At 38.3% G+C, this 12918-nt stretch overlaps 1 protein-coding gene across 1 annotated transcript; it reads left to right on the forward strand.

Moving 5' to 3' along the window:
• Positions 109 to 7456, forward strand: LOC18791793 (G-type lectin S-receptor-like serine/threonine-protein kinase At5g35370). The gene is made up of 7 exons (XM_020555205.1): positions 109 to 859; positions 1401 to 4549; positions 5059 to 5184; positions 5403 to 5568; positions 5871 to 6022; positions 6191 to 6333; positions 6915 to 7456. The coding sequence occupies exon 2, from the start codon at positions 1564 to 1566 to the stop codon at positions 4168 to 4170; it is 2607 nt and encodes an 868-aa protein (XP_020410794.1). The 5' UTR covers positions 109 to 859; positions 1401 to 1563; the 3' UTR covers positions 4171 to 4549; positions 5059 to 5184; positions 5403 to 5568; positions 5871 to 6022; positions 6191 to 6333; positions 6915 to 7456.

Genomic DNA, 12918 nt, shown 5'->3' on the forward strand with positions numbered 1-12918 from the left:
TAAAAGTGTAATCTTAACTAACAGATCCGCAACCTGAATACATTTACGACGAACAAAAGGAAAAAAAATCTTTAGTATTATCTAAAAGAATGCTCATTGTCAATAATTTTTTTGCAATTTTTCAAGTAAATCCCTATTAAGACTTATAGATTAAAAGAAAATACCGTAGAACAGTAATTACAAAGTAAAATTATTTTCCTCCCATTACTTCATTTGCATTTTTTCTTTTCCCCTTGTGTTCCAATTTTAAAAAATAAAAGGGAGGGGAAAAAAGAAAAAGCACCACTCATCCTCATTGTTTCTTTTCTCTAATTACCAAACCGATTAACCAGATGACACGAACATGACCTTGAATTTCACTCATCGTCTTCTCCACTCAACCAAGCCATTCCAGTTTCTGAAGACCAATCACCCAACACAACACTCCAACACAAACGCACTTCCATTTCCCAATCCTCCACTCCTCCCCTTCACTTTTCGACCCCCAACTCGCTCCAACTCACTGTATGGACGAGTCAGCTCACTCCTCCCACGTTCCCATAGCTCCTCTTCAAGCCCATTCAGCACCCAAATCGTTCTCGAAATCTTCATCCTCTTCGCGTTCTCTCTGGTGCTTCTTTGCCTTCGGCTCTTCTCCAGCGTCCTATTGCCCGATTTTCCTCGCCGGTGGCACGGCCTTGTGGCTTTTGCTTCGGAAGCTGAGGCCAGAACCAATGCATACCCTTCGCACCTGTGGCAAGCCATTGTTGCTTACGAGGACAGAAGGTTCTTTAGCCATTTTGGGATTGACCCAGTTGGGATTGCTCGTGCAGTGGTGTCGTTTTCGGCTCTTGGCGGTGGCAGCACGATTACCCAGCAGGTACTTATTTTTTGTCCACCGTTTTACGCAGACCATGTGTTCGATGTTTTTACTCAAAGAAGTATAATTTTTGTTTGCTTTTTACTTGTTTAAAAAAAAATATGGCTCTTTTTATTTTGATTGACGTGTGGAGTATAGGCAATATTTTATGAAGTATGATTGATGGTTGAGAATAGATTATATGAAAAAAGAATAGTTAAGAGGGGTATGGTGCTATGGAGGACAATCATGTTAGAATAAAAAAAATGGCTTTCTAGTTTCTGGTGTCTCCCTGGCACTGAAATCTTTACAGCTGAATCATAATGGCATGCGTAATGCTTTTATTATAAAGTAGGGTGATAAAATATAGAAAACTGGAATGATAATTGTGTGATTATAGATGGTCGGGATATAAAAAGGTGTTAATGCACGGCACGCCAATCTTCTTCGTTTAGCTAACGACTTGCTGAGGTTTGACCGGCACTGAGATTTTAATATATTGCCACCCCTGCTGATGTAGACGCCGAATAAACGATTTACATCTACTTTGTCCACCAATTAGGAACAAGTTGGTGGAGAGAGGTTGTCAACGCTAACGTAAAACACAGAAGGAGAATTGGAGAAAAGACATGGAGATAACAGAATAGACCATTTCCAGCCTGAACAATACACCCCTTCGTCAAACCCTTCACTTGTTTTTGCTCTTCGTTCCATCAAACCCCTGCATGGGGTCCTTCTTATTCATCCCTACTGTTTTCTTACTTTTTGTTCTCCTTGTTCTCGTCTCCGGTGGATCTTTCTCAGAGTTCATATACCCGAATTTCTCAGCTTCACACTTTCAATTCGTTGACAACGCCGGCGGTGCCTTCTTGTCCTCTCGAAATGGAACATTTAAAGCTGCTATTGTCAATCCTGGTGCTGAACAACCCAACTTCTACTTGTGCATCATCCATGTGGCATCCAACACCGTCATCTGGACTGCTAATCGTAATGCTTCCATATCAGCTTCTGGTAAGATGAATCTAACGGCTAAAGGTGTTAGCATTTCAGATGAGGATGGTAATCCCGTATGGTCAACTCCATCATTGAAGTCACCAGTTTCTGCATTACTGCTGAATGAAATGGGTAACCTTATCCTTCTTGATCAATTCAATGGTTCCCTTTGGGAAAGTTTTCATTATCCAACCGACACGATTGTGATTGGACAACACTTACCAGTTGGGTCATTTCTGTCCAGTACTCGATCAAATTTTTCAATTGGTGATTACAGGCTCATAATAAGTGATTCTGATGCGATACTTCAATGGCTTGGACAGACATATTGGGAATTGTCAATGGATACAAACGCTTATACAAACTCGAATTATATAGTGGAATATATGTCCATTGACAGAACAGGTCTTCATCTGCTTGGTCGTAATGGAACAGTGGTCGTGATTCAGGTACTCTTGTCATCTTCTGACTTGAGAATTGCCAAGTTGGAGTCCTCTGGCCAATTTACTGTCAAAAGTTTATCTGGTACTGACTGGAAGCAAGAATTTGGTGGGCCAGCTGATGATTGTCAAATTCCATTAGTTTGTGGCAGAGTTGGTTTGTGTACTGCATCTACCAGCCATACTTGTTCATGCCCCGCAAGCTTCCATGCAGGTTCAGAAGATACTGGCGGTTGTGTGCCAAGTGGTTCTTTTTCTTTGCCGTTTTCTTGCAACTCAACCATTAATGGTAGTCAGTTGAATTCACCAGCCATTTCATATATCAGGCTTGACTACGGCATGGATTATTTTGCCAATGTTTTCTCCGAGCCTGTAAAATATGGTGTTAATTTGTCAACCTGTCAAGCTCTCTGCTCAAGTGACTGCACTTGCTTGGGAATTTTTTATGAAAATTCATCTGGTTCTTGCTATACACTTAAAGATGAGTTGGGTTCCATTTTTGTGAGTAATACAGCCAAAAATGACCTGTTGGGCTACATCAAGGCTCTTGTTGGATCTTCTCCATCAAACTTCAGTGATAATAAGAATCCCAGCAATCAAAGCAAAAACTTTCCTGTAGCTGCTCTGGTGCTTTTGCCGTTCAGTGGGTTCTTTCTGTTGGTGGCTCTAGGTTTCCTCTTGTGGGGAAGACGGAGACAGTCAAAGAAAAAAGAGATAAAATTAGGGCATTTTGGTTCACTTTCTTCAGGGGATATGGATGCCTTCTATATCCCAGGTTTACCTAAGAGGTTTGATTATGAAGAACTTGAAGTGGCTACAGATGATTTCAAGACCCTGATTGGGTCAGGTGGGTTTGGTGCTGTGTATAAGGGTGTTCTACCTGATAAAACTGTTGTAGCTGTAAAAAAGATAATAAATTTAGGTGTTCAAGGGAAAAAAGATTTCTGCAGTGAGATTGCAGTAATTGGTAATATTCACCATGCCAATTTGGTCAAACTGAAAGGTTTTTGCGCCCAAGGGAGACAACGCCTTTTGGTTTATGAGTATATGAATCGTGGGTCACTTGACCGCAGTCTTTTTGGTAGTGGACCAGTATTAGAATGGCAAGAGAGGCTTGATATAGCACTAGGGACAGCCCGTGGGCTTGCATACCTGCACAGTGGGTGTGAACAGAAGATAATCCATTGTGATGTGAAGCCAGAGAACATTCTCTTACACGACCACTTTCAAGCAAAGATCTCCGATTTTGGCCTTTCAAAGCTTCTAACTACTGAACAGTCTAGTCTATTTACAACTATGAGAGGCACACGTGGCTATCTCGCCCCAGAATGGCTTACTAACTCTGCAATCTCAGAAAAAACTGACGTCTATAGTTTTGGAATGGTACTACTTGAACTTGTGAGTGGAAGGAAAAATACATTACGACTGCAAAGCCATAGCCTGAATAACAGTAGCAGCGGTGGGGGTCAGTCATCATCGTCATCTGGGTCAGCACTTGTTTATTTTCCTCTATTTGCTCTAGAGATGCATGAGCAGGGGAGGTACTTGGAGCTTGCTGACTGGAGATTGGAGGGACGGGTGACAAGTGAAGAGGTGGAGAAATTTGTACGTGTCGCATTGTGTTGCGTTCATGAGGAACCGGCACTTAGGCCAAATATGAATACTATTGTTGGCATGCTGGAAGGTGGGATCCCTTTGGGTCGGCCAAATTTGCAATCATTGAATTTCTTGCGCTTTATTGGGCGTGGATTTACTGAGGCTTCTATGATAGAAAGGGGAACTGAGCAAATTGATCGTGTGTTGTATCCAGAGGTGAATGCTTCTCCTACAACAACAACAATGGACTCGCGTAATTACTTCTCTTACGTCTCTTCACAGCAAGTTTCAGGCCCAAGATAGTGTTGAGTAGTTGAGCAGCTTGTGTATAGTTAATCGTGATGAGAATTAAATGTATGTGATTTGGATTTTAATTTTCTTTCTCACTCTATATTGGAATCTACTGTATAATTCTGACATCTTTCCACAAGGTTCAAGGTATGTTGAATGCTGTAATTTGTGCAGTTCATGTAAACAGCTCTTTTGAGAAAGTAATATGACTTAATTGTGTGGAAATTAGATGTAGCAGGTTTGTATTACTTTGCCATAAATGTTATTATGAGAAATTTCGGAGTAGATCATGCATTCTTAGATCTTTCATATGAGAGACTGAGAGAGGTTGTCATGGATGTGGGTAAGGTGCTTGTTGATGGTGGCCACAGAATGCATGAGGATGCCTGTGGTGAGATGTTCTTCTTTGTACTTTTAGCAATGTTATCATATATATGGGCATTGGTTGACAATTTCCTTCTGGATCAGTTGTCTTTTGCTTAGACTCACTTACCTCTTCACTAAGCACAGTGAATTTCATGTATTTCCCCACTTGTATGCCTGCGTTTTTGACCTTTTGTTTGCTAAGAAAAATATTGTGCCTGAGATATTAGCCGATAGGTTTACGCATGCTACTATGTTTTCTATTAGCAAACCTCATATGTCCTCTGCTCACTCGTTGCCTGTTTGTGATACATTCTAAGAAAGTAAAAAGTGGCTTTGGATTTGTATTACGCTGGCAGTGTAAAGGGGTTTCTTTTCTATGTTTTTTTTAATTAAATACTGTTCCTAACTAATAAGAATTTATTTTGTTGTTTCAGTATTCAGTTTTACAAATATATATTTAACTGTTTTTTTTCCTCTTTCACTGTCTCGATTAACGATTCTGTTTATTCTTACTGCTTTAATCCCACATGTCAGCTGGTGAAAAATACTTTCCTTAAAAATGAACGCACACTCTCAAGAAAAATGGTTGAGATGGTGATGTCACTAGCATTGGAGAAGACAATGTTAAAAGGGCAAATATTGAGCTGCTATATTAGTAAGGTAAAGTATACTCATTTATCTCATCATTGATCTCTCTGTTATTTTATATAATATTTGTGTTTAACATCTTTATCTACAAGTAAACGAAATACAAGATTAGTTATCAGGGATGGCCTTTCTCAGTTTTTTTTTTCATCTCACTCATGTGTAACATCAATCCCTCACCTAACTCTGGATGGTTACGTTTTGGTACTAAGATTTATGCTTTTCTCTATTAGTTGTGGTATGGTATGCTAGGTACAAGTGATTCTGCAGATATCTTAAGATAACCAGTTATAGAGATCTTTCTTTCCTCACCTGAGAGAATGAAGTTGCAAGTGTTTGCACTTTCAAATGTTTTCTCTTCATGCAGTTGGAGATTTTTTCAGTCGAAGGAGACTAAAGGTTAGTTAAAAAGGAGGCTGGGGTGCAACAAGAGAGGTTTTGTTTTCCCTTTTCTTTTTTACAAACTTAGAACTTAGAAGCTAGGTTTGGTTTTTCTCAAATTATAACATGAAGCATGAGAAAACTGAAATCAAGGCAAGTTTCAGCTTGGTCCATTGGGTAGCCCTATTGTTAGCTGTTCACCTCTCTTTTCCCTGCTTAATTTATTTGTCTTAACTAAACAATTGCCTAGTACCAAGTAAGCATTTGAAAAGATTACTGTAACAAAGACTGTACATATAACAGACCTAGGTGTATGACAGATATACTGGGGACATGGAATTTATGGGGTTGAATCAGCATCAACATTCTATTTTGGGAAGCATCCATCTTGTCTAAGTTTGGGGGAGTCTGCAATGCTTGCTGGGCTAATACCTGCCCCAGAACTTCGATCGCCGCTCAGGGATCCTTCCAGGTTCATTGATGATTTGGTTCCTTTTTCATTTTTTGCTTTGTGCTACTACCTTTGGTAGTTCCATAATTATAAACTTGTTGTGCACTTTGTGATTTTTACTCTATTCACTATTTACTTTCGGGTTTATTTCCAAACTAATTGTCAAAGCAAACTTTTACTATGTCATAGAGGAAAAACCTTTCAAGCCAGAGTTTTGAAGAGGATGGTGGACGTAGGCTTTCTTGATTTTGAAACAGCACTTTTTGTCGTGAAACAGTATCTTCCTCTGCATGTTACTGAGTCAGAAGCACCTGTTGTCTTTCTCCTGGGAGGTATGTGTTTCCTATAATTATTACAGTAGCAAGTTTTCTGAATCCCAGATTCTAAACAAGCTGTGGCTCCTTAAAATTGTTTAGAATTTTGTATGCGATATTTTCTGTTTCAGTGAATAAGAGGTCATGGGCTTATATACAGCTGTTCTATATTCATGGGCCAAACAAATAGGCATTTAATTTTAAAAAACTTTTTCTTCGGGTATAAATTTTTCATTTTAGTATTTTTAAATGACTTAATTACTGTTTTACCCCTGGAACTCAAAATCGATCTCACTTTACCCCAACCGAAAATTTCTCACTTAAACTCCCATTCTCCTCACTCTGTCTGAAAAGTTAATTCAGAGCATGGGGTAACTTTTCCGATGGAGTGAGAGAATGGGAGGTCAAGTATTTTCGGTTCTAGTGGTAAAGTGAGACCGAGTTTGAGTTTCAAGGGATAAAACAGTAATTAAGCATTTTTAAATAGACCTACTCTTTCTTAGAAAGCGATGTCCCGAAAAAATAAAAATAAAAACACCCTTTTGATCCGTTTGATTGTTAGTTGGGAAAGCTTACATGGTTGGGTAAATTTAATCCAGTAGGTACAAACTCCAAATTGAGGGACATATGGGACTGGGAAACAGAAAGCAAAATCTGGGAAGCATGTGAAGATATGGAAAGATGGGCCCTCAAGGTCCGGGACGGAGCCTCAGCAAAACGTTCTTGTTCTCAGTATTAATTGTGAGCGATCCTACCATTAAACTGGTTCTTCTGGTCCCTCTTGAAGCTTTGTTGCACAGATTTTACAGTATACATAGACTAGACTGGACCACCTCACAAGCAATATATTACCTTCGAAGTCTTGTCTTCATCGCCACTACTAGCTATTTTATGACTTAATGTATGCATTGACAAATTAGTTCTCTAGATTTTTGTTTCTTCCGAAGTTCTAACAATTATTGATGGTCGCAAGGGGTTGTAGCTCAAGTGATTTAGAGCATATATTCTTGCACTTGAAGTCCTAGATTTGATTTCCCCCCCTTCTCCCTCCTTCCCCCCTACCCTCTCTTTTCCTCTAATATCGTTTGTATAAAAAAAAATAAATAGAAAAAATGATATAGATCCAAATTTTCATTGAGAAGTTGGGTTTAATCCTTGAATTTTGGCGACTTTGACTTTTGTGCCATATAGGATCGCATTCCATTTAAAAAATAACAAGATAGGTATATGTCAGGTTGATTATATATTGTCTCATACTTCCCCCAATAATCAAGTACAATTCTATATTTACCTAATAAGTTATGTACATAATCTCACATTTACCTAGTAATTAGGTACATAATCCTATATTTACATAGTAACCAGGTACAATAGAAAATTTAACCTATATATATACATATATTAATATAAAGCGCATTAGCTCATACACTACTAGAATATTTGGGTTTCAGCACTATTTTCGTATGTGCTCTTAGCTGCAAAAGACACCAATAATTAGGTTAATGACCTAAATGGCCCCCAATTATTGCCTCAGTATCATTTTGGTCCACCAACTAAAATTTTCATTTCAAACGTTCTTAAACTTTTTATTTTGTACCAAGATGGTCCATCTGTCAAAGTCTGTGTACTATTCCATTAAATTGAGGGACAAAACCGTATTTTTAGGTGAGTATCCTATTCTAAAACGATCAAGCCACTGTAGTATTGCATTCCCTCCCATTTCTGTTAGAAGCTCCACCAAAACCCCCAAATTAGAACCCTAGGTTTGCAATGTCGGAGATTTCAACATTAGAGATTTCAACGACCTCAAGTGGGACGAGTCGGTACTGTGCCTATGGGACAAAGATAATTCGTCGAACTTCGTGGAGGTTCGATGCTTGTGATAAAAATTGGGTAAGTTATTATTTGAGTTGCAAAAGTTGTTCTTTTCCATTTGTAATTGCTTAATGAGGTTTGAAATTGGGTAAGATTTGATTTGCCATAATAGCAGAAGAGGTATGCATTATTTTGATTGGGTGGACAATGAAACTTGTCCAAGAGGAAAACAAGTGGTCCTTGGTTTGCTTAGAAGACTTAGAGCAATGGAGGAGGAAGGTAGAGCAAAGGAAGAACAATTGAGAGTTGTGGAAGCAAAAAAGAAAGAATTGCAGCAGAAATTGAAAGAAATGGTTCAGGAAAAAAAGGTTTTGAAATGGGGTCATGGGCAAAGACAATTGATAAGGTGGGTTTCCTTGATTTTGTCTTGGAGTTTGTTTATAACATTTGTGATGAGTGGGAAGTTGTAATTGTTATGGCGTTTGTTCCTTTGAATGTAATGGTTCTGAAATGTGCATTAGTGTCCCTTGAATGTGCATTAGTGTTCTGAAATTTTCTTGAATTGAGGTTAGTTGAATATCTGGGAGATGCAATTCCATTACGTACAACAAATTAAAAGCCATTCCATTCTTGACCACACAGGCAATTTACAAAATGAACATCCTTATAAACATTCAAATTCCAATTACAGACTTCCAATTACAAAATGCACCTGCCTAAAAAGTACATAACCCAAAACAGACAACCAATTACACAGTTTGAGCCATTCTAGCTCAAAACCAATGACACAAAGTACACAAAATCCTCCTGCCCAAAAAAGTACCTAACCTAAAATAGGCAAGCAATTACAGAGTTTTAGCCCCTCAAACTCAAAACCAATTACACAATCTAAAGTCAGAATCAATCCCTTTTGTCACAAAATCCCTCTGGCCAGAAAATTACATATCCCAAAATACACAAAATATGACAACCTTATCAATAATTTCCCCTATATTAAGGCCATGTTATTATCATGGGAAATGTTGTCCAAAGCTGGTCCTCCTTGTCCCCTTTCTCTTACCACCTAAATAATGTAGTAATGTCAGGTGTATAATAGTTGAAAATTTGGCAATTAGTGAAATGAGTAAGAAAATGACAAAAACCTATAGTTGGTCGTGAAGATGGTAAGCCTCTTCCTTCACTTATGCCTCTTCCTAAGCCTCTTCCTCTAATTGCACTTAGCTTTGAAAATGGTAAACCTCTTCCTAAGCCATTATGTGAAGATGGTAAGACTCCTTGTCCATTACCTCTTGTCACCTGAAAAAGTTACTGATCTTTATTGTTTTTCAATGACATAAGCAATAAAAAATTGAATGGTTGAGAAAATAAAGCTTACACTTTCTTGTGAATTTGGGTAAACAGGGGCTTGAGCAACATTACCTCTTCCTCTACTTATGCCTTTGCCTCCTTCTCCATTACCTCTTGCCATCTAAAAAAAATTAATGATTTCAGTTGCCTAATAACTTTTGCAATTTAAAACCACAAGAGCAACCAAAGCTTACACTTTGTAGAGAATTAGGGTAAGCAGTAGCTTGAGCAACATTTCCTCTTCCTCTACTTATGCCTTTCCCTCTGTTATGCCTCTCCCTTTTACCGTGTTAGAAGAAGAACCTTGCTCCCGTTGGGTTGAAGATGCATGAACATGCAAATGTATAACAAAATTATTAATGTAACTACACCATAACATAGAACTAAACAAGGTGTCTAACAGTCATACCTGTTGGGTTTCATTGTTTTGTCTGTCACATGTTGCTCTATTATGGCATTTTTAACCGCATCCACGACATCTTATTTGACTGAAAACCCTCTAAGCTTGGCTGGTGGGGCAATATAATTTAGGCATAGGGTTTGGTGGGATGGGGCTAGTATTTCAACCTCACCAGGCTCCTTCGTCCTAACTCTTTTAGGCCTACCTAGTTGTTGCTTATAAAGTGGAGGTTTAATTGGAGGAAGACTACATTTACTCCATTGGTCCATTGAAGGGATGAGGTGAATCACTGGTTCATAAGCCTTCATATAAGTCTCGAGCTTATAACAATCATCCACATAAGCAATTGGGTTTTCACATCTTTGAAATATTGCTGAGATTGCATGGGGACATGATATTCCACATAAATTCCACCTCCTACAAGAACATGTCTTTGCTCTAAGGTCTACAACAAGTTCTTCACCATAAATGTGGCTCACTTGATACAATTTCTCACCAGCCAATTTAGGAATGCATTGTGATGAACCTAGCTTGTTCTTTTTAATTATCTTGAAGATCCTAGGCCTAATAGAGTATCTCTAATTCTGACATGCAGACCTCCTACTAACCATCCTAAGCATTCATATACACCCTTATCCTCTCCAAGCAACTCAAAATTGTCTTATCCCTTGCATCTAGTATGGCTGCATTGAAACTTTCACATAGATTATTCAACAAAAGATCACATTTAAAATGTGATTCAAAGTGAGATCTGCTCCAATTTTTTGCAGGTCTCTTCTTCAACCACTTCTATGCTTCCTCATCCTCATTTTTCATCTTCTCCATTTCTGCCTCCCACCAAGGCACAGTTGTAGCTCTTGCTGCAGCCCATAATATATGTTTCAGAGCAAGACCAGTATGTGATGCCCTAAAGTTATTGTACAGGTGTCTCACACACATCCTGTGCTCTGCAATTGGAAGTACTATCTCAATGGCATGTACAAGTTCCTTTTGTTTGTCACTAATTACTACCCAAGCTTTTTCATTTGTAATCCCTAAATCTTCAATAAGAAGATTGAAAAACCAAATTCAAGAGTCTTTACTCTCAATATGAACCACTACATGAGCTACTGGGAAATAACCATTGTTCCCATCCACCCTAACAGCCGACAAGATCTGTCCAGGATAAGGCCCTTTCAAATGGCAGCCATCAACACCAATAACAAGCCTGTAACCTTCTAAAAATCCCTTCTTACAGGCAGCTAAGCACACATATATCCTTTGAAATACTGTCTCACCCTTCACAATCTGAGTTTTAATCTTCACTGTACTACCCTTGTTTGCAATTTTCAATTGTTCTGCATAATCCCACAATCTAGCATATTGTTCTTTGAAAGTACCTTTATTTAAATCTATGGCTAGCCTCTTTGCCCTATAAACTTGAATTTTGGTGACATTTATTTTGTAATCTTCCAACACATCTTCTTGAAATGATTTCAGATCAAAGTCTGAGTTGCGCTTCAGCTTGTTTGCATATCTGTCACAAAGCCATTTTGATGTAGTATGCCTAAGCTTGTCCACTCTTCCACACTGATGTTCTAGGCTCAAAGTTTTTATTGCAAATGTCCCTTCCTCTCTATTAATCTTTGATTTATATACTTGGAAAGAACACCCTTTCACACGTTTAGCCTGAAATCGTCTGTTGTCGTTTTTTTTCAATTTCACTTCCCTACCATATATAATTGCATGCTCCTTGATAGCCTCTATCAGTATTTTTTTTTTTTTTTTTTTTGCAAACTTCATTCCCAATCTAAACTCAGGATTTTTCAAATCCACATCTCTTCTATACTGCTTAAACTTTGGCAGTTTTATCTTTTTTCTACAGTTACCCTCATCTTCAGTCTCACTTCCAGTGTCAAATTCTGATGTGTCAGCATCATCTGATGACACCTCTCCTGGAGCACTATGACTAGTCCTCTCATCTGCTACATTCTCTCCAACAGTTGGCCTGGCCTCTGCCTCATTTTCACTGAACTCATGATCACTGTCTTTAATTTCTGAATCTGCATCTTCATCTTCATTTGACAATTCTGCCCATTCATTATCAATTGTCACATGTGCCCCTATATCTTCATTTGGTAATTCTAGCCCTGCATCTTCATTTGGTACCTCTTTGACCGCATCTTCATTTGCCACTTTTGTCCCAACATTCTCAAAAGTCTCCTCATCTTCAACTTCAATATAATCCACCTCTTTCACTTGGTAATTCTGAGTCAAATCCTTATCACAATTCTCTGCATCTGGATCATACTCATAGTCTTCAATCTTACTATAGTATAACACAATAACCTTATTGGATGGTATGTGGTCAACCATTTCAACCACTGTAGCATCTGATGTAACAAGCGCCAGTTCACCCTCAGGATTTTTACACCTAATTTCCAAATGTTGTTAAACTTGAGAAATGTCAACATCATACCCAAGACCTCTCCTAATTTTCAGTAAATCTAACAAAGACAGAAAATCCTGTATAATATTGTCCAAATAACAGACCTTACCCTTCTTATAAACCCCATTTTCAAACCAGCCCCCATGATGTAATTCTAGAGTGCACATTCCATTGGTAGTTGCAAAATTGAAACAACAATATGTTATTCTAAAGTCATAGTTTTGTTGTTAATGCTAACGACAACAAGGGTAACAATTACTGAGTTGGATGTGAACCAGACAATCAAGGGACCACAGACATAAAACTTATACTCTGCAGTCAATGTAGTAAAAGCCAAATCCACATATAAGAAAACGATTCATTTACCCTTACTTTAAACATAAAACAACCAAAAAGCCGAACACAAACACAGAAAAAAGAATCTTTATAAAGAAACCACAGTTCTAGACAAGGACAACTCATTCATTTCATCCATTTCCAAACAAAAACAACATAAAATGCATTATAGAAGCCCTTACCGTATTTGGGAGTCTTTCCACCCGAACGGAATTCGTACTCCAGTATCAGCAACTAGTGAATTTCCCAAAATCTCCAAAATCCCCAAAATCAAACC

Source organism: Prunus persica, chromosome G1, assembly GCF_000346465.2.
Source record: "Prunus persica cultivar Lovell chromosome G1, Prunus_persica_NCBIv2, whole genome shotgun sequence".
In the NCBI taxonomy this organism is placed as follows: domain Eukaryota; kingdom Viridiplantae; phylum Streptophyta; class Magnoliopsida; order Rosales; family Rosaceae; genus Prunus; species Prunus persica.

Bases quoted from the DNA above. Each gene is read 5' to 3' on its own strand.
- LOC18791793 (XM_020555205.1), top strand. From the start codon at position 1,564: ATGGGGTCCTTCTTATTCATCCCTACTGTTTTCTTACTTTTTGTTCTC.